The following is a 19,265-nucleotide window of genomic DNA, read 5'->3' as shown; positions in this document are numbered from 1 at the left end:
CAAAAGGTATCACATCTAGAGACTCTGAGTTTAGAAGAAAAAACCTACTGAAGGAGGATTTATCAATGAAATCATCTTGGATAAAGGCCTAATGGGATCAAGAAAAAATTATAAGTGAATAAAAAATTACAGTAGCCACATGCATTGAAAGACAATGAATAGGTTGGGCACGGTGGCTCATGCCTATAATCCTAGCATTTTGGGAGGCCGAGGCGGGTGGATCACCTGAGGTCAGGAGTTCCAGAGCAGCCTGGCCAACATGGTGAAACCCCATCTCTACTAAAAATACAAAAAAAAAAAAAAAAAAATTAGGGCCGGGCGCAGTGGCTCACGCCTGTAATCTCAGCACTTTGGGAGGCTGAGGCAGGTGGATCACCTGAGGTCAGGAGTTGGAGACCAGCCTGCCCAACATGGCAAAATTCTGTCTCTACTAAACATACAAAAAATCAGCCAGGCATGGTGGCAGGTGCCTGTAATCCCAGCTACTTGGCAGGCTGAGGCAGAAGAATCACTTGAACCTGGGAGGTGGAGGCTGCAATGAGCCAAGATCATGCCACTGCACTCCAGCCTGGGCAAGAGGAGCGAAACTCTGTCTCAAAAAAAAAAAAAAAAAAAAATTAGGCGTGGTGGCTTATGCCTGTAATCCCAGTTACTCAAGAGGCTGAGGCAGGAGAATCACTTGAACCTGGGAGGCAGAGGTTACTGTGGGCCGAGATTGCACACTGCACTCCAGCCTGGGTGACAAAACAAGACTCTGTCTCCAAAAAAAAAAAAAGTGATAATGAATAAATAAAGGGGTTTAAAGGCAAAGATATAAATATCCCAGGAGACAACTACGATTTATCAATTTATGCACTATGGTGAACGGAGTCGACTGACCTCTGCTTTCTTACAGCAGCAAAAATTCCAAAGACTTTTGTCTGGACTCTAGGGCACTGCTAATGTCAAAAGACTTAGCAAAGTAAGAGTGGAAAAGGAAAAAAGGAATATCACTCAAGATACATGAAGGCTTAATATCACCAGCCTTAGGGGTTAAGTCTCAGAGCCATATGACACTTGAGACCTCAGGAGATGCTTCTAGTTCTTCTAATAACTATATTGCCTTCGATGGGGCTAAAGACTAATTTATAACAAATTATATGCCAAAGCTTACCATTTTACTCTCCCTTTTAAAATGACATCTGTGGTCTTAGAGAGCAAGATTAGAAATCTTTCCAAGGTTGAGGTACACATGAGATGTCTTACACAAATAATTCAAATTCTCAGATAAAAGATACAACTCAAAAACACTCAGGCTCCAGTTAGAAGGCTGTAATTATCCAGAAAAGACGTGATTGTGGGTGTACTATATTAGCTTCAGTGCGGATGCAAAGGGGATGGTGAGAAATATTTAGGAGGTACACCAGCATCTACTGGCTGGAGGAGAAACAGCAATATTTCTGAAAAGCTGTTTTTCCCAATTAAATCACATTTTTAAAACTCAGTGGGAAAGATCAACCTTTAAAGAAATCCTACAATATATCCCTTGTAAGTTTTAAAAATATCTTGTAACACAAATAAGATGTTCCATTTTTTAAAAATTTGCTGCAAATTATCATATTAAATCAATCATATTTTCTTAAAAGTTATGACTGTCGGGAATTTAATCTGTCCTTTGGCATTATTTATTTGAGTAGATGTTTCCTGTCTGTCACTTCTCACTAGCATCTAGGCTCCCGGCTGCATCCCATACATAAACAGTGCCTGGTGCCTAGTAGGTGTTCATTTAAGTTGAATAATAAATTAGACTTAGTAAAAACACAAATTTGCATTTTATGTACTTTTGCATATAGCTGTCTTTCACTTAATATTTATCTTTTTCTTTTGGCAGCATCTAAGCCTAGTGGATATCCTGGAGTTGGAGTAAACAAAAATATATTTTATAGGACTAAGTTTCTATTTTACTATCCCGACTAGTAAACAAGTAAAAGGCCAAGGGAACTGATAATGAGAAATAATCAAGCAATGTTCACACTTGGGAAAAATTCTTCTTGCATAAACACATATTGAGTACCTACTTATACCATGCTAAATCATAACTACATATTGCAAACTCCTACCAAACTGTTGTCAAGACATGCCTATGCCTCACTGCCATTTAACAAATATTTTTAGCATCTACCATATCCACTATGTTAAGCACTAGGAAACTTCTATGAGCAAGACAGATGCTTTGTCTGTCCTAGATTCTGATGGAGGAAAAAAAAGAGAAGAAAAACCAAATAGAAATTACAATAAGGAGGTAAACAGCAAACCAGCAAAGAGTAACAGGTAAGTATCCTAGAATAAGGTGGTCAGAGAGGTCTCCCTAAAGAAGTGAAACTTAGGTTAAAGCCTCCATGATGAAAGGGAGCCAGCCCTGGGCAACATCAGAATAGCTAGTTCAAAGGCCCTGAGGTGGGATGGGCGTCACAGAGCAGAAAGATGGCAGGGTGGCTTGAATATAGTGAGAAGGGGGTGGTGGGTGGTACAAGTTGAGGTTACAGAGGTAGGCAGAAACCAGGTCACAAAGAGCTTTTTAAGCTATGGGAAGTGTAGATTTCATTCCAAGTGCAATGGGAAGCCATTAAGGATTTTAAACAAGAAAGCAACATGATCTGATTTGCATTTTAACAAAATCATTCTTGCAGTTTTGTAAAGAATGGATTAAAAAGAACCAAGCGGGGTACTGGGCGTGGTGGCTTATGCCTGTAATCCCAGCACTTTGGGAGGCTGAGGCAGGCCCGTCACTTGAGGTCAGGAATTCCAGACCTGGCAAACATGGTGAAACCCTGTCTCTACTAAAAATAAAAAAATCAGCCAGGTGAGGTGGCTCACGCCTGTAATCTCAACACTTTGGGAGGCCAAGGTGGGGGGATCACGAGGTCAGGAGTTCGAGATCAGCCTGGCCAACACTGTGAAACCCAGTTTCTACTAAAAAATACAAAAATTAGCCAGGCATGGTGGCATGCACCTGTAGTCCCAGCTACTTGGGAGGCTGAGGCACAAGAAGAATCACTTGAATCTGGGATATGGAGGTTGCAGTGAGCTGAGATTGCACCACTGCATTCCAGCCTGGGCAAGACAGAGCAAGACTCCATAACCAAAAAAAAAAAAAAAAAAAAAAAAAAAAAAAAAAAATCCCAGAGGGGGAAAAAGAGGAAGAACAGCTGGGAGGCTATCACAGTAACATAGGCAAGAAATGATGGTGACTTTGACTAAAAGGCTAGGAGTGGAGGTAGAAAAAACATCAACTCCAGATGCATTTTAAAGACGGGAGAACTGATTGGATGTGAAGGACAGGGAAGAATCAGGCATGGACCCTAGGTTTCTGGCCTGCACAATTAGATGTATGCAGGTTCCATTTACTGAAATGGATGGTACAAATTATGGAGATTTAGTCCTCATATACTGTGTGCTCATTTCAATTGCCAAATTCAGTGAATTCTTATCACATTTAATCTCTCTTCATCTGACAATGTTGAAATACCAAACTCGCCTGGTTTTTCTCTTAGTCACAGAGCCTCTTTCTCAGGTTTCATATACCCCAGAACTCTGTCCTTGGCTCTCTGCGATGTTCTTCAGTGCATTTTCCCTGGATGACCTCATCCAAACAATCCAAGCTTTAACTATTAGCCACGTAATTCTCCAAATCTCCATTTCCAACCAGAACTTTCTCCTCACCTCCAGAACTGTCTATCCAATTGTTTTCTGCCCATCTCCATTTGGCTGTCTTACCCGCATCTCAAACTCAACATGTTCAAAATTATCTCCATCATCTTCTTCCCCCAAGACTCCTATTTACCCATCTGTGAAAAGGCCAAAAATAAGCCCAGCTTCCCAAGCCCAAAATCTATGATCATTTTATCCACCTCCTCTTTCAAGCCTGCATCAATGTTTCCAAGCTCTATCAAATGTACTTTCTTTTTTTTTTTTTTTTTGAGACAGAGTCTCGCTTAGTCGCCCAGGCTGGAGTGCAATGGCACGATCTCGGCTCACTGCAAGCTCCGCCTCCCGGGTTCACGCCATTCTCCTGCCTCAGCCTCCCGAGTAGCTGGGACTACAGGCGCCCGCCACCTCGCCCGGCTAATTTTTTGCATTTTTAGTAGAGACGGGGTTTCACCGTGTTAGCCAGGATGGTCTCGATCTCCTGACCTCGTGATCCGCCCGCCTCGGCCTCCCAAAGTGCTGGGATTACAGGCGTGAGCCACCGCGCCCGGCCTCAAATGTACTTTCTAAGTGGCTCATGAATATGTGTCCTCTCTTCATGGCCCAATGCTTGAATTCAGATCTTCATCATCCTCCCCTGGATTATTACAATAGTCCTCTGCCTTCTCTGGCTTCAGCCTCACCCCACCCTAAGCCATCCTTCACATCTCAATAGACAGAGAAATCCTCATTGGATTAAGTGTGGCAGACAAGGCCTTTTGTAAGTTGGTGCCCTTGGCAGGCTCTCCTGCCTCAACTCCCACCATCCCCCTTATATACAGTCCAACCTCCCACTATACTGAACGACCAACAGGTTCATTCATAACTCTGTATGTACTTCTGCCCCTCCCCCATGCCTACTCAGTTTAAACTCCTTTCCTCCAGTAGCCTGAACTACAATCTGAGATAATGACCCTCCTTCAAGCTTCCACAGTACATCTTTACCAAGGTGCTTCTGATCCTACACAGTGGCACACACCTGTAGCCCCAGCTGCTTGGGAGGAAAAGGCAGAAGAATCACTGGAGCCCAGGAGTTTCAGCTCCAGAGCAGCCTGGGCAACACAGTGAGACCCATCCTACCACCACCTGCTGCAGGGGAAAAAAAATAGACTTCTTATAGCACTTTTCACAGTGTTTCTCTCACTGAATTGCAAATTATTCAAAGGTGAGGACTCTCTTTCCTAGAGCAGCTTGGTGCTTAACACTTAAAAGGTGCTTGGTAAATGTTTGCTGAATAACTGCCTTGATAAAACTTGAGAAGCTTTCCTGTAAAAGATGAACTCTTATGTGCAGTATCCATGACCAGAAAAACGGTGATTTGGCAACAATTTTAGATACAATAATTTTCTAAATTGAACCAATAACATCAGCTGTTGATTTGTACATATCAACATTCATCTTCATTACTGAAGAATTACGTCCAAGGTGTATGGGGCTATTACTCTAGTGACCTTTCCACTACTATGTAGTTTTGCACTCCTGCTACGTTTAACACCCCGATTTTAATTAAGATCACCCTAACTGCTTTGTCCTCCATAGCAATGTCTGACCTCTCATGCATAATAATTGTCTGAAGCATATTTCTGATGAACCTTAATTTTAGGCTATTTTCTATTTGTTTGATTAAACACAAATACCACCACCACCAAACACACTTTTAACCTTTTTTTCTAAGACAAAATACAGAATGGATTGTGTCTTATACAAAGTGTGTCATCATCTGTCAATCTCTGGAGGGTAGGGAGACTTTACCTTTGCGCTTTACAGCCCCTGGAATCACTGTTTATAAGTGGAACAGTTGGTGATCCAACAGAACTTCACCTAGTTTCCCTGGTCCAAGGATTATATTAAGAACTTTTCCATGAAGAAAGAAATTACTCAGTAAACTCTGGTATTCAGATACTGAGATGCAACTGACATTTTGAAAACAAAGAGAATGAAAAAAAATCTACGTGGTTTCTTAGCAGCTGGCCCTCTTTATAACTATTTTTTAACCGAATTCGGAGACAGCAACAAGTACTTTGCTTTGAACAACACAGAAAAGTCCTGTGGCAGATACCACTTCAGATGTCCATAAAACAACTCATCCAATTCCCATAAATTGAGGCCAAGGTTTACCTTAAGCTTGAGTCACAATATTTGGTAAGAAAAAGGAGCTTTTTTTTTTCCTTTAGGAAAATTATGCTTTTTAATGCTCTGTATGTTGTCAAATTATGGTGGCTACGTCTGGAATTATGATGGATTTGACCAAATTCTTTTAAGCCAGGCCATCTCACTGGTATTCCAAGCTCTTTGCATTCTAACCTTGAAGTAACAATATTTTATATTGGCGTTTTGCAGACCATGGAAATGAGGCAAATGAGATTCCAGGACTCTTATTACGGAGACTTAAATCTGAATGAGAGCATGGGAAAGGCAACTTACAAGTACAATAAAACCCTGGCTTAACAGGAAACGAACCAACAAAGGCCCTACAAATGAAAAACCTGCAACCTTCCGCCACCTCCCAAAGGTGGAGAACGCCAGAACCCTAGTTCCCGAATCAGAATCCGGGAGGGCCCAGACGATCCAGAGTCACCGTGAGGAGAGAGCAGGCGGTGCCGCGAGGGCTCACCGCAGCAGCCCGCCGGGCCCGCTCCCCCGGACCGCCCCCCGGGAAGGAGCAAGATAGAGCGCTCTCCCCTCCTCCTCCGCACTCGAGGATCCAGGAAGGAGAAGAAAGAGGCTCTGCGCCTTCCTGGCCGGTCGCGGGGGCCCGCGTTCCCCATGGGCTGGGTTCCCTCGGCCCCAGAGAGCGCAGGCCGCGCCCCCTCCCCACCTGGGGTCTCAGCACGCGCGCCTGGCCTGCGAGGGGCGTGTGCCGGGCCCGGGAGCCCCCCTACCCGGCCCCAGCCCTGGTCCTGGCATCACTCACAGAGCCCGAGCGCCGCCGCCAGCACCGACCACAGCCAGCGACTACTGTCTGGGGCTGCAATCACCGCCCCGGCTCCGGCGGCCGCTGCCATCGTCCAACCGCTGCAGTCGCCGCCGCCGCGCCCCTAAGCCCCGGTCCCCGCTGAGGTTGGCTCGGCTTGGGGAAGACGGTTCTGATCTCTCCGCCACCCGCGCCGGGTGGCACCTCCACGCTGCGCTCCCCACTCCGGCCCCAGCCGCGGCTCGCCAGCTCTGCACCCAAGCCTCAGCCCGGCTCCGGCCCTCGCTGTCCGCTCATTGGCCTGCCCTCGCCCTTTTAAGGACGCGATTGGAGAGACAGTCTGTCCATCACCCGTCCACGGGGAAGGCCCCGCCTCCTCGGTCCCACCCAGGCGGCTTGGCCCCGCGCGGAGGCCGGGTCTGCAGCGGTCCCAGGCCGAGCCGAGCCCTCCGCCTGCCTGCGTGGCTGTCCGCCTGCGGGCCCAGCCAGCCAGCGTCTCCTTTGCCTTTCTCAGGGTCCAGTCCCATGGTCCTCTTCATTGTCTCTCCTCGCCACGGGTCTTTGCTGGGTACTAACCTCGCCTCCGCTTCAGCTCTTCTTGGTCTCTGCCTGCCTCACCTAACGAAAAAGAAGCAATTCATTTACCTTAAAAAGAAAGAAAAGACAGAATGAAAAATAGTGAGGCGTTCAATTGATGGGGGAGAGACTTCTAATTCAGTCGTGCAGGTGGAACACGTTCCCCTTGCCCTGTCCCCAAGGCCTGTCCTTTGCGTGGACTAGATAATGTATGTGTCGCAATTTGCGAAATCTGCTAGTTTAAAAAGAAGTCTCCATCTTGTCCTAACCTCCTCTTAGGAACCTCCCTCCTGGCTTCAGAAGGATGGGAATCTGGAACTCGGGTTTCCTACTACCTGGAAAACAAATAAAAATGCTTTTTGATTGTTTTGCTTTTGCATCTCAGTGTTCCTGTCTGTGTCCGTGAAAAATAGAATGCCGAAGTTCCCCGACACTGATTCTGAAGTGCCCTGCAGAAGTTCCCGACACTGATTGCTGGCCCTGCTCAACTTGGTTACCTTGGCCCAGAACAGTCTGCCACCTACGGGTTGTCCAATCAGTAGGGGAAGTATTTGGAAGGATTCTTATGAAAATGACTTACAAAAGGGAAAAATGGAGGGACAGGGGCACAAGAAAGATGAGTGTGAAGGAGGAACAGGGAAGATTCAGGTGGGAGGCTGATACGGTGAGGAAGGGAAACAAGCTTTAGACAATTAGGACAAGAGCCGGGGAAGAGTATGGTGAGAACCCAAAATGCAACCTGTCACTTCAAGGTTTTGTCTAAGGTCAGTCTTAACAATGCCATTCCTGATAGCTGTGCTGTTTTAGCTAACACTGTAGTACAGCAAAATTATAAGAACATTAGAAAAAAAACTAAAAAAAAATACCAGAACCACTTCGCCCTATTTCTCTCAGCAGATCCTTTTGAAGTGTGTCTTACATGCCATAGGTTGGAAAAGATACCAATGCATTAATTGAACCATGGATGTAGAACGCCTGGGCTTTACTCTCAAGAAGCACATCCTCTACTAGGGGTACACAAACAAGTACTCGAGTAAAAATGAGGGCTGGGCGCGGTGGCTCACACTTGTAATCCCAGCACTTCGGGAGGCCGACGCAGGCAGATCACGAGGTCATGAGTTCGAGACCAGCCTGGCCAACGTGGTGAACCTGTCTCTACTAAAAGATACAAAAAAATTGGCCGGCCATGGTGGCGCGCTGCCCGACTATACCCAGCTACTCGGGTGACTGGGGCAGGAGAATCGCTTGAACCTGGGAGGCGGAGGCTGCAGTGAGAGAAGATCACGTGCCATTGCACTCCAGCCTGGGCGACAGGGCGAGACTCCGTCTCTACTAAAAATACAAAAACTTACCTGGCGTGGTGACGGGGGCCTGTAGTCCCAGCTACTCGGGAGGCTGAGGCAGGAGAATGGCGTGAACCCGGGAGGCGGAGCTTGCAGTGAGCCGAGATGGCGCCACTGCACTCCAGCCTCGGCGATAGAGCCAGACTGCGTCTCGGAAAAAAAAAAAAAAAGCGGGGTGGGAAGAGTGAATAAGGATGAAACCCAAAGCCAGCAGAGACAGTGACACTCAGCAGTGTTTAAAGCTTCTCTGCTGATTGTGATGTACCTCAGCCACATATACCTTGCTCTCCCAAAATCCACTGGCCCAAGAAGCATCTAGAAAGATTCACCAAGGATGAATAAAAGTTCACCAGAGAGAAAACAGGAAAAGAAAAAGAAAACTCAGAGAACCGATGAATAAAAGTTCACCAGAGAGAAAACAGGAAAAGAAAACTCAGAGAACCGAGAAAACAGGAAAAGCACACTCATCGAGAAATGAAACCACCTACCAAGTGTGAGAAACATCAGGTTTGCAACTTGAGGGGAGTGAGGGGAGGAGGGGAAGACAGAATGCCAGGAAAGGAGGCTGCGGTCATATTTTGAAGAGCCTTGAGTTGTTTTTTCTGGAGGCAGTGGAGAGTGGTGAAAGGGGTGTAGGAAGTTCAGATCTGTGTTTTAAAAAGGTAACCACTGCAGCAGGGCAAGAATGAAGAGGGCAGGAAATAAGGTATTGACAGTGGGGATGAGAAGACAGGATTTGAGAGACATTTCACAAAAAGAACTACAGGACTGGATGTAAATTGGATGAGAATATAATGAAGAGAAAAAGAGTCTCAATTTCTAGCCTGTCTATCCTTGTCTTCAAGATCTGTTGCCAGAGGAAAACTGGAATGTGAGTGTTGTTCCAGGAACCCTGAGAATTTGACTCCTCACAGATAACAATCAGACAGATTCAAAGAGGAATCCCGGGCCACCTTGAGAAAGATTTGCCTGAAGCCAAATCAGTTTCACAAAGAATGTCTTAATCCAGAAGCATTGTTGCTAGAAAATTTTGAAAATTGGAAAATTAGAGTTCTAGTGTCTCCTGCCCCTGGGCACAGAGACACCAATTCGGGGGAACAAGGGTAAAAGGGTCCTTAGGGAGGTGTTAATTCTTACAGTAGAAGGCTGTGTTGCCAGACTTCTAAATTCACTGTAGCTGGGATAGAATTTTCCTCAAGATACACTGTCTTCCTGGGCCCTGCAACCATCTGTGTACTGCATCTGCTTCACAAGGACCTAATTCTAGGGAAGCATGTGCCTGGACAGATAGCGCAGGCCTTTCTGCTACCAAATAAGGATGTTTCCCACTGTCAATGAAGCAATCGATATTCTGAGTTTTGTTATTGTCAGTCTTTCTGCATCATTGTTATGACAGTCAAATGAAATACTCAAGTATTTGGTCTGCCGAGTAAAAGACAAGTTCCTTTTAATGATTAGAGAGAAGTAGAAGTTGGGGGAAAAAAACCTAAAATGATAATAGCGATAGTAAATTCAAATGGGAAAAGAGAGCGAGCAGGGACACTTCTTGAGACTGAGGCTTTCAGATATCTGAAGTGGTTACATTATTTTCTCTAACCAGTTATATTCTATGGCTTCCTCATTTTAAGGAGAAAAGCAGTATAAACTTCTTAGGTGTCCAGGGCATATTTTTTTCCAGTTAGATTTTGATGAATACACAATCCTGGCAATCTAGAACTTGTTAACATTGTACAGGGTATTCTTATCCTCCCTCCTTTCCTGGAGCCCTAAGAACTGAAGACTCAAGTTAGGGCAGTTTGAAATGAAACAAAGAAGGGTGAAGACAGTGCTAGATTTTCTATAATTTTCTGTTGTCAAACCATAGGAAGAAAGTTGACAGTTTGAAGTCGGCCACACAGTACTTGTTGTTAAATGTTGAAAAATGAGCGGGCCGGACGCGGTGGCTCACGCCTGTAATCCCAGCACTTTGGGAGGCCGAGGCGGGCGGATCACGAGGTCAGATCGAGAACAGCCTCGACAACATGGCGAAACACCCCGCTCCGCCCCCACCGCCCCGTCTCTGCTAAAAATACATTTGGTGCCGGCCTTTTGTAATTCCAGCTACTGGGGAGGCTGAGGCGGGAAAATTGCTTGAACCCGGGAGGCGGAGGTTGCAGTGAGCTGAGATTGCGCCACTGCACTCCAGCCTGGGTGACAGAGCAAGATTTCTGTCTCGGAAAAAGATAAAAAAGAATGAGCAATGAATGAATGAATAAACCGATGAATGCATGACACATGAAATAAAATTAATGAATGGGTCTATTTAGGATAGTCACTCTGTCTACTCGTTTCCTATCTGGTTGGTTATTTGCTAGAATGACAATTCACAATTACTGTTTATCAACGTGTTTGTCAACGTGATATGGAAGCAGAATTCTAGGAAAGCTAGAATAACGCCATTTTAAGTTCGGCTCCATTTTAGGACTAAGAAGGCACACTCCTTGCCTGCCACGACCCATAGTCATGGGATGTTTATAGTTAAGTAAACAGCCTGAAGATCTCTAGGACCCACTCCTACAACAGCAAGAAGTCCAAATGTCCTAATATCCACAGCAATATATGCCTTTAAGATATCATAGTTATGCTTTTATGTATTTACACACTAAAATGTCAATAATTGTCTTCTTTAAATCAATAGAGTAGGCCAGGCGCGGTGGCTCAAGCCTGTAATCCCAGCACTTTGGGAGGCCGAGACGGGCGGATCACTAGGTCAGGAGATCGAGACCATCCTGGCTAACACAGTGAAACCCCGTCTCTACTAAAAAATACAAAAAACTAGCCGGGCGAGGTGGCGGGCGCCTGCGGTCCCAGCTACTCCGGAGGCTGAGGCAGGAGAATGGCGTAAACCTGGGAGGCGGAGCTTGCAGCGAGCTGAGATCCGGCCACTGCACTCCAGCCTAGGAGACAGAGCCAGACTCAGTCTCAAAAAAATAAATAAATAAATAAATAGAGTAACAAATTTTGTCATGTTGTCTGCTCACCCGCATGTAGGCACAGCTTAGTTTAGCTTTTACATAGGTAAGATCACTATATAAGAAAAACTTAAGGACAGGGTGTTTCTCCTCCTACTTTCTGAGGATGTCCTGCTCTGTAAGAGTAGTTTCCAATAAACCTGCTTCTTGCATTACGCTCTGCAACTCAACCTGAATTCTTTCCTGCACGAGATCCAAGAACCCTCTCTCTAGGTCTGGGTGAAGATCCCTTTTTCCGGTAACAAAAGTACTAAAATGCAGTGAGCCATGATCATGCCACTGCACTCCAGCCTGGGTGACAGAGTGAGACCCTGTATCAAAAAACAAAACAAACAAACAAAACACCTAAAATTTCTATTGTTAAGGAATTTGGGACAAATTGTAACCATTCAGAATTATTCATTGAGCGCTAGCTTTCCTATGGTAAGCCTCAATGCTAAGTATTTAAGAATTTAGGGCCGGGCGCGATGGCTCACGCCTGTAATCCCAGTACTTTGGGAGGCCGAGGCGGGCGGATCACCAGATCAGGAGATTGAGACCATCCTAGCTAACACGGTGAAACCCTGTCTCTATTAAAATACAAAAAAATTAGCCGGGCCTGGTGGCAGGGGCCTGTTGTCCCAGCTACTCGGAAAGCTGAGGCAGGAGAATGGCAAGAACCCAGGAGGCGGAGCTTGCAGTGAGCTGAGATCTCACCACTGCACTCCAGCCTGGGCGACAGAGCGAGACTCCGTTGCAAAAAAAAAAAAAAAAAAAAAAAAAGAATTTAGGCGGGGGGCAGTGGCTCACGCCTGTAATCCTATTAGGGAGGCCGAGGACGGTGGATCAGCTGAGGTCAGGAGTTCGAGACCAGCCTGGCCAACATGGTAAAACCCGTCTCTTCTAAAAATACAAAAATTAGCCGGGCGTGGTGGCCTGCGCCTCTAATCCCAGCTACTCCGGAGGCGGAGAATCGCTTGAACCTGGAGGGCGGAGGGGGCGGAGGTTGCAGTGAGCCGAGATCACACCACTTCACTCCAGCCTGGCGAAAGAGCGAAGCGAGACTCCGTTTCAAAAAAAAAAAGAAAGAAAGAAAAAAAAAGAATTTAAAATATAGTTAAGAAGCCATGCCTACTATATCTAATTAAAGATATTGGGACAATCGAACAGCAATCGCACAATTGGTTACCAATTCTACAGTACAAATCAGTGTTGGTGTAGGTGTCTTGCACTCTAGGAAGTTACAGTTAGAGGAGATAAGATTGAAACCCAGTTATTTACCACATACAATTGGTTTTGATATGTTAAAGGATCTTTTTCTGGGAAGGTTAGAGTTTGGGACTTATCCAAAAGCAAACAGGTTTTCCAGCTGAAGAGAACACTGAGTAAAAACAGAGATGAGAATTCACAAGGCTAAATAGGTGGGGCTTTGAATACTACAATAAAAAATATCGGCAAGAAACCGAGATTTCAACATTACAGAAAAGTGCGAAAGAGAACGAATGAAACATCCAGGACCCAGTAACGGAGAGAGTCTGGAATCTGCCACAGTGACATTGTCCCACACTCAGAGCCATTTATTAGCCATGAATAGAAATAAAATTACAGTTTTCGAAATAACAGGTCGATATTATACTGATAGTGACAACTACTTTGCTTTCTTCTGTGTTACTGATTTTTAAAGAGCAAAACAGAAAAGAAAGAAAATTGAAAACGCATAATCTCTAGAAAGCAAACACAACCGAAAGATCGAATCCTAACATGCGAACAACCACATGAGGGCGCCTGACTAAATAGCTATGCATTCCTCAGCGATGACGGCAAACCAGAAGCATGTCGGCTCGTTGGTCTAGGGGTATGATTCTCGCTTAGGGTGCGAGAGGTCCCGGGTTCAAATCCCGGACGAGCCCTCTTTTGTAGTAACAATCTCCTAAGTGCATGTTTTGTAGATAGATTACTAAACATAATAAACACAGGTTGGTCAGAGTAAAACACAAAATTGAGACTTTTAGAAACTTGGAGCACACTCCACGTTGGAAAACCATTAAAAGGCCTCATTTTGAAAATGCAAAAAGTTTGCTAGTACTATGAAAACGTTGTTCCTACCTGTCTATTCCTGGATGCAGCGCATGTACAGAGACATCGGGAGATCTGCTCTTGGTTGCCTATGGTGTGGTTTAAACTCATCCACGACAGTGCCCAGCACCGGGGGGGGTATCTCCCGAGCGCCCCTTTCCTCGGAAATGCTCATTCCCGAACCCCGGGACCTGCTAATCCATGACGCCCCCTGCTCGTTTGGAGGAGTTAAAGGCGTGCACAGGATTCCGCACTAGGCGTCTGTTTTTCAAGTGTGTGTTTTACATGGTACAAAACAATTTGAATGCGTTGCCCTTGGGCGTACAGTAACCATATGTTGTATTAATTGAGCTCACATGGTCCTTCGCTTCAAAACACAAAGGGGATGAACATTTGAGCTCATGGGACCAGTATGCTTTCATTTAAGTTTCTGAATGGAATATGGGGGACAGGGGGGAAAAATCTGTTTTTAAATTCTGGGTGTAGGTGGGTGGGGTAAAAGCCTGGGCTCGTCCGGGATTTGAACCCGGGACCTCTCGCACCCGAAGCGAGAATCATACCCCTAGACCAACGAGCCGCTCTCGGCAAGGGCGCTCTCAGCGCTTCCCTTCAGCCTTGTTCCGCCTCTCGCCTCACGTTCCGAACAACCACAACCTGCGACCCTTCTGCTGCGTGTCCTCTGATTCCCTAAGCCTCTGGTCCGGAGCGCTTACCGCCCAGCCGCGTGGAGGAGCAGGGAGGGACAGGTTTTTGCCTGGTCCGGCCGTTCCAACCCCCCATCGCCGGCAGGGCCTCCACGTTCTCACGCGCTCCCGGAAGCCGCCTTCCGGAGCCCGGGCTGGCCCCGGCGGTTCTACTCGCAGTGTTGGCGGGCGCCGGGAGTACCGGCCGAGGAAAGTGCGCAGGGGGCAGGGCGCCTCAGTACGCAGCCCGGTGCCAGGTCCCCCGTCCAGGTGAGAGGGCAAAACACCACAAGGACCTGGAAGAACGCCCTGACCAGGCTACAGAGCGATGGATTCCTTTTACGCTGAACTGAAAGTAGCCTAAGAATGCAGGAGTGTTTTCGAAATAAGGGACCTCTGCACTTGGCCACGCCCCGCCCAGCGCGTCAGTGCACGCAGAGCTGGGCCTGCTCGCTCCGCGACTGGGTAGGTGAATGAGGATGGGGAACTCGGGCGAGGGAAGGGAATACCCGAATCCTGGCTAAGAAAGGGGTGGTGGGAGACGAAAGAGTGAATATTAAGTTAACTCCCCGAACCTTCATTTGGGGGTAATGCACTCTTTTAAGCCCTTTGCTTGTATTGAACTCACCTGATATTCGTAATAATCACCTAGGTGCCATTGTATCTCCATTTGCAGATGAGGAAACTGAGGCTCAGAGATGTTAAGTCGCTCACATACGTCCACAGGGCTAGGAGCTGGCGGTGGCGCTGGTCTAGGAACTCCCGAGGTCCTGGAGGGTGGGAGAACTGGGGGCTGGGGCGTATAAAAGGGACTGGAGAGTGGGGGAGAAGATTGGTACCTTGGTAGGTTGGAGGAGAGAGGGCAGTGGCAGTGGGCCCGGTCTCCTCCCTCCCATCCAGCAGAAAATCTGAGACTGCCCTACGGCCCTTCCGCCCAGAGGAGCTGGAGTCCGAGTGCGGGGTCTCCCGCGGGTGTGGTTTCCCGGCCTGGGGGTCTAGCTCGTCTTGCCTGCTTTCGGACTGCTCTCACCGCTTCCCCCCGCCCCACGACTCCCGCCCGCCACCCTGCACTCCGGCTCCTTGCAGTTTGTGGCCAAGTTGCAGAGGTCCCTTATTTCTAAAACACTCTTGCATTCTTAGGCTACTTTCAGTTTAGCGTAAAAGGAACCCATTGCTCTGTAGCTTGGGCAGACCGTTCTTCTAGGTCCTGGTGGTGCTTTTGCCCTCTCACCTGCTAACCGAGAGCTTCCCACGTGCACCCGCTTCTCTGCTCTTTTCTCTCTCTCCCTCCCTTCCTTTTAATGTCAGTGAGCTTTTGGGACGACACTTAGCCATAGGAGGTCAGGACCAGGGTTCATGCCCGTGGGGAGCGTAACAGGGGAAATGCAGCGAAGACACCTCAGAACAGACAGCGAGCACTGAAAAACCTTTCTTTAGCCCACTCTGGCGCTGTAGAGAGCAAAGCCCTGTCGCTGGCTGGTACAGGGCCCAGGTCTAAGGTGGGCAGCCCTGGCTACGCCTTCTATTTGTTTGGAAGTGCGTAAAACTATTGACACCCTCTGCTTGTCTGAGACCACTTTTCTTCCTCCCACTGACCTAAGGTGTGAGAACTGGATATTGCTTTTTTTCTTTTCTTTCTTTCTTTCTTTTTTTTTTTTTTTTTTTTGAGACGGAGTTTCGCTCTTGTTGCCTAGGCTGGAGTGCAATGGTGCGATCTCAGCTCACCGCAACCTCTGTCTCCCAAGTTCAAGCGATTCTCCCCGCTCAGCCTCCCGAGTAGCTGGAATTACAGGCATGGGCTACCACGCCTGGCTAATTTTGTATTTTTAGTAGAGACAGAGTTTCTCCATGTTGGTCAGGCTGGTCGCGAACTCCCGACCTCACGTGGTCGGCCTTTCTCGGCCTCCCAAAGTGTTGGGTTGAGCCACCGCGCCCGACTGGATATTGCTTTTAACACAGTTTGGTAGTTTGAGGGTGGTCAAGGGTGGGGAAGGTTGGGGAGAGAGTTTTCATTAGGGCAAGTCCTGAGCAGCTAAAGTGTCACCCTCTTTCCCTTTGAGAGTGTGCGTGCCTTCGCTGGGGCTCTCTCTGCCTTGCCTGAGCTCATCCCACTCCTGGGAGCTCTGACTCATTCCTGCCACTCACCATATGCGTGGTACATGACAGAGCTGGACACTTCTTTTATCTTTGCTGAGTATACACTCTCAAGTGTTTTTTGTTTGTTTGTTTTTGTTCGTTGTTGTTTTAATTTCCCAAGCCTGGGGAGAGGGATAAAAAATGAAAATAAGTTCGCAAGTCTGCTTTTCCATTCCTTTAAGTTGTTTGTAATGGCTTCATAGTATCCCATCAAGTTAATGGCACATCCTTTTCTTAATTATTCTTCCACTGTATGATAAGTAAGTGGTGTCAAACATTTCATTGAAATTTTGTGTATATAATTTTTTTTTTTTTTTTTTTTTTTTTGAGACAGGGTCTCACTCTGTCACTCAGACTGTAGTGCAGTGGTGCGATCATGGCTCACTGCAGCCTCAACCTCCTGGGCTCAAGTGATCCTCCCACCTCAGTCTCCCAGGTAGCTGGGACAGGCATGTGCCACCTACACCTGGCTAGTTCACCGACACCTGGCTAATATTTTTGTATTTTTCTGTAGAGATGGAGTTTCACTATGTTGCCCAGGCTGGTCTCCAACTCCTGGGCTCAAGTGATCTGTCCACCTCCGCCTCCCAAAGTGCTGGGATTACAGGCATGAGCCACTGCACCCGGCCCCTTTATATGTACTTTGGATTATATTTCCTTAGAACACAATCCCAGAGTTGGTCTGGTCACAGGGATAAACACTGGTCCTTGGCCACTTTTATAATTCTTGATGCAATTATGTGCTAAGGAGCGTCGCTTGGCTGGTTAACAAGTAAGATGGAAATGTGGAAGAAGAGGACCAGTGGCTCTTGGAGAACTTTAAAGCCCATGATTTCATCTTTTAATTTCATTTAAGGGTTTTGATGGCATCAAAGCTTTTGAGAATGGTGATAATGTTAAAAGTATTATTGACAACAACAATTTTGACTTGGGGTCAGAGGTGTAAAAGGGAGTAAAAGAAATTAGAAAACTAGTAAATCCATTAGGAGATGATTAGAATAACTCCAGGATGACATTATTGAAACTGTGAATGGGCATTTAAATCACTTGTAATGAGGATTCAGTGACTATTTAATAACTAAGATTTGCTGGCCACTGAATTCTTACCCAATTTAGGCTTAAGTGGTGCAGACTTGGCTCTGTCTAGCAAGGTCAGTCCTTAGAAATGAGAATACAATTAATTACATGGGTTCACTACTCCAAGGAACCTTCTCGCTAACTTGGCACACAGGACTGGCCTCATGCTCATATGCTGAGCCTTGTTTGCTGCTTGTGTACGAGAAGGCCATGGCAGTTGTCTTGGTAGGCTTGTGTCACCCACAGCAAGCCTTCCTCCAATTTAAACAGAAACTTGGATCTGACTGAAAATTCGTGTCTTTTTCCAGATTCTAGTCCAATATCCAGCAAAAGCTTCAGCTATGTGTTACTAAATACATTTCTATTTGGTTTCCCTCAATGATCCTTTTTACGAGGTTTAGATCATGTGTCCCTCTGAATTTTGCAGTCCCTTCATTGAACCACTATTAATGAATTCTTGGAACTCCCTCAGCCTCTTCATTTTTCATTCAAAAGGTTTTGCTTGTTTTTAAGTTTGAGAGTACATGAGGTCGGAGGGATAATATGAATCTTAGATCTAGATTGTGAAAGAACTGCTCTCCACTAGGACACCTTCACTTCTACCAGGGAATCTTATTACCTGTTTATCTTATTACCCTCTGTTTTATACAGAGCTAGTTCTGGTCAGATGTTTCTGGTTAACACAAAAATGTATCGTTTTCATGATCAAACTTGTGATTCTTTATGAAGACATGCTCATGACAGCATGTTACAAAAAAGAAAGAGAAAATTAGATATAGTAAAATCCCAATTTTGCACCAAGAATTAAAACAAACGTATATAATGCACTGAAAAAAAAAAAAGAAGAAAATCCATAAAATAGTAACATTAGTTATCCCTGTATAGTGGACTTAAAAATACTTTTTTATTTGCTTCTTAAAATTTTTTCTTTCCCCCCACCAATTTTCTAAAAGAAAGATGCATTGCTTTTACAATGAGAAAAAAATAAGGATAATTAACATTTTTAAGCCACAAAGAAAACAGGGGTCTTAAAACTGCATTTCTTTTTTTGTGGTAGAATGAATAGAGACACAGAATTAGAAGCAATGTAAAGCAGGCCCTGTTGTGCTTCTCCATCCCTTCTGCTTCCAGAGGTGGTCAATGAGCCTGTTTGTATCACTCCTGAGAGGCCAGGTGTAGCTGTGATGGGGATGTGCCTGGCACTGTCTAGTACGCGTGGCTTCCTTAGATAGTCAAACAGCAGTGACTAGTGTTGGAGGTCCTATTGTTTGAAGAGGCTATTGTTTTCTTGGAGAGGAATGAGTATCTGTGTCTTGGTAATATCCATCCTTTGAGTACCAATCACATAATTATTCTAGAATTTTGTTTCTGCATGCTGGTTAAAGTGCAATTCAGTCTACTCATTCTTTAAAACAGAAGAAACTGGTAAGTGTGGTAACTGACTTAAGGGTTTACCCAAGTTAGAGTAACTTTCTCTAATTTCTTTCTTTTCTTTTTCTTTTTTTTTTTTATTTAGAGACAGTCTCACTCTGTCACCCAGGCTGGAGTACAATGGCACCATCTCGGCTCACTGCAACTTCCACCTCCCAGGTTCAAGCGATTCTCCTGCCTCGGTCCCTGGAGTAGCTGGGATTACAGATGTGTGGCACCATGCCCAGCTAATTTTTGTATTTTCAGTAGAGACAGGGTTTTACCATGTTGGCCAGGCTGGTCTCGAACTCCTGACCTCAGGTGATCCACCCGC

At 46.0% G+C, this 19,265-nt stretch overlaps 1 protein-coding gene and 2 non-coding genes across 11 annotated transcripts in view; 1 reads left to right on the top strand and 2 right to left on the bottom strand.

Moving 5' to 3' along the window:
- The window catches only part of MPZL1 (myelin protein zero like 1), a 65,778-nt gene extending 57,149 nt beyond the window's left edge, over positions 1 to 8,629 (bottom strand). For 7 of the 9 annotated variants that reach the window (XR_012419699.1, XR_012419701.1, XR_012419698.1 and 4 more), the window contains exon 1: positions 6,641 to 6,895. Coding sequence is in view for 4 of the 9 variants with exons in the window: in XM_005539886.5 (XP_005539943.1) it covers positions 6,641 to 6,731 (91 nt within the window). In the remaining 5 variants the exon portion in view is untranslated. Of the gene's footprint in view, positions 1 to 6,640; positions 6,896 to 7,216; positions 7,286 to 8,568 lie in introns of those variants that run through there. The other 2 variants (XM_074005893.1, XM_074005866.1) reach the window with 2 other exon arrangements.
- Positions 8,630 to 13,387: 4,758 nt separating this feature from the next.
- TRNAP-AGG (transfer RNA proline (anticodon AGG)) lies at positions 13,388 to 13,459 on the top strand. The gene has a single exon. It is a non-coding gene; the product is annotated as a tRNA-Pro (tRNA).
- A 671-nt stretch (positions 13,460 to 14,130) lies between these two features.
- Positions 14,131 to 14,202, bottom strand: TRNAP-CGG (transfer RNA proline (anticodon CGG)). The gene has a single exon. It is a non-coding gene; the product is annotated as a tRNA-Pro (tRNA).
- Between the last annotated feature and the right edge of the window lie 5,063 nt (positions 14,203 to 19,265).

Source organism: Macaca fascicularis, chromosome 1, assembly GCF_037993035.2.
Source record: "Macaca fascicularis isolate 582-1 chromosome 1, T2T-MFA8v1.1".
NCBI lineage: Eukaryota > Metazoa > Chordata > Mammalia > Primates > Cercopithecidae > Macaca > Macaca fascicularis.
Note: the sequence above shows the minus strand (reverse complement) of the source record. Positions and strands in the feature narration are given on the sequence as shown.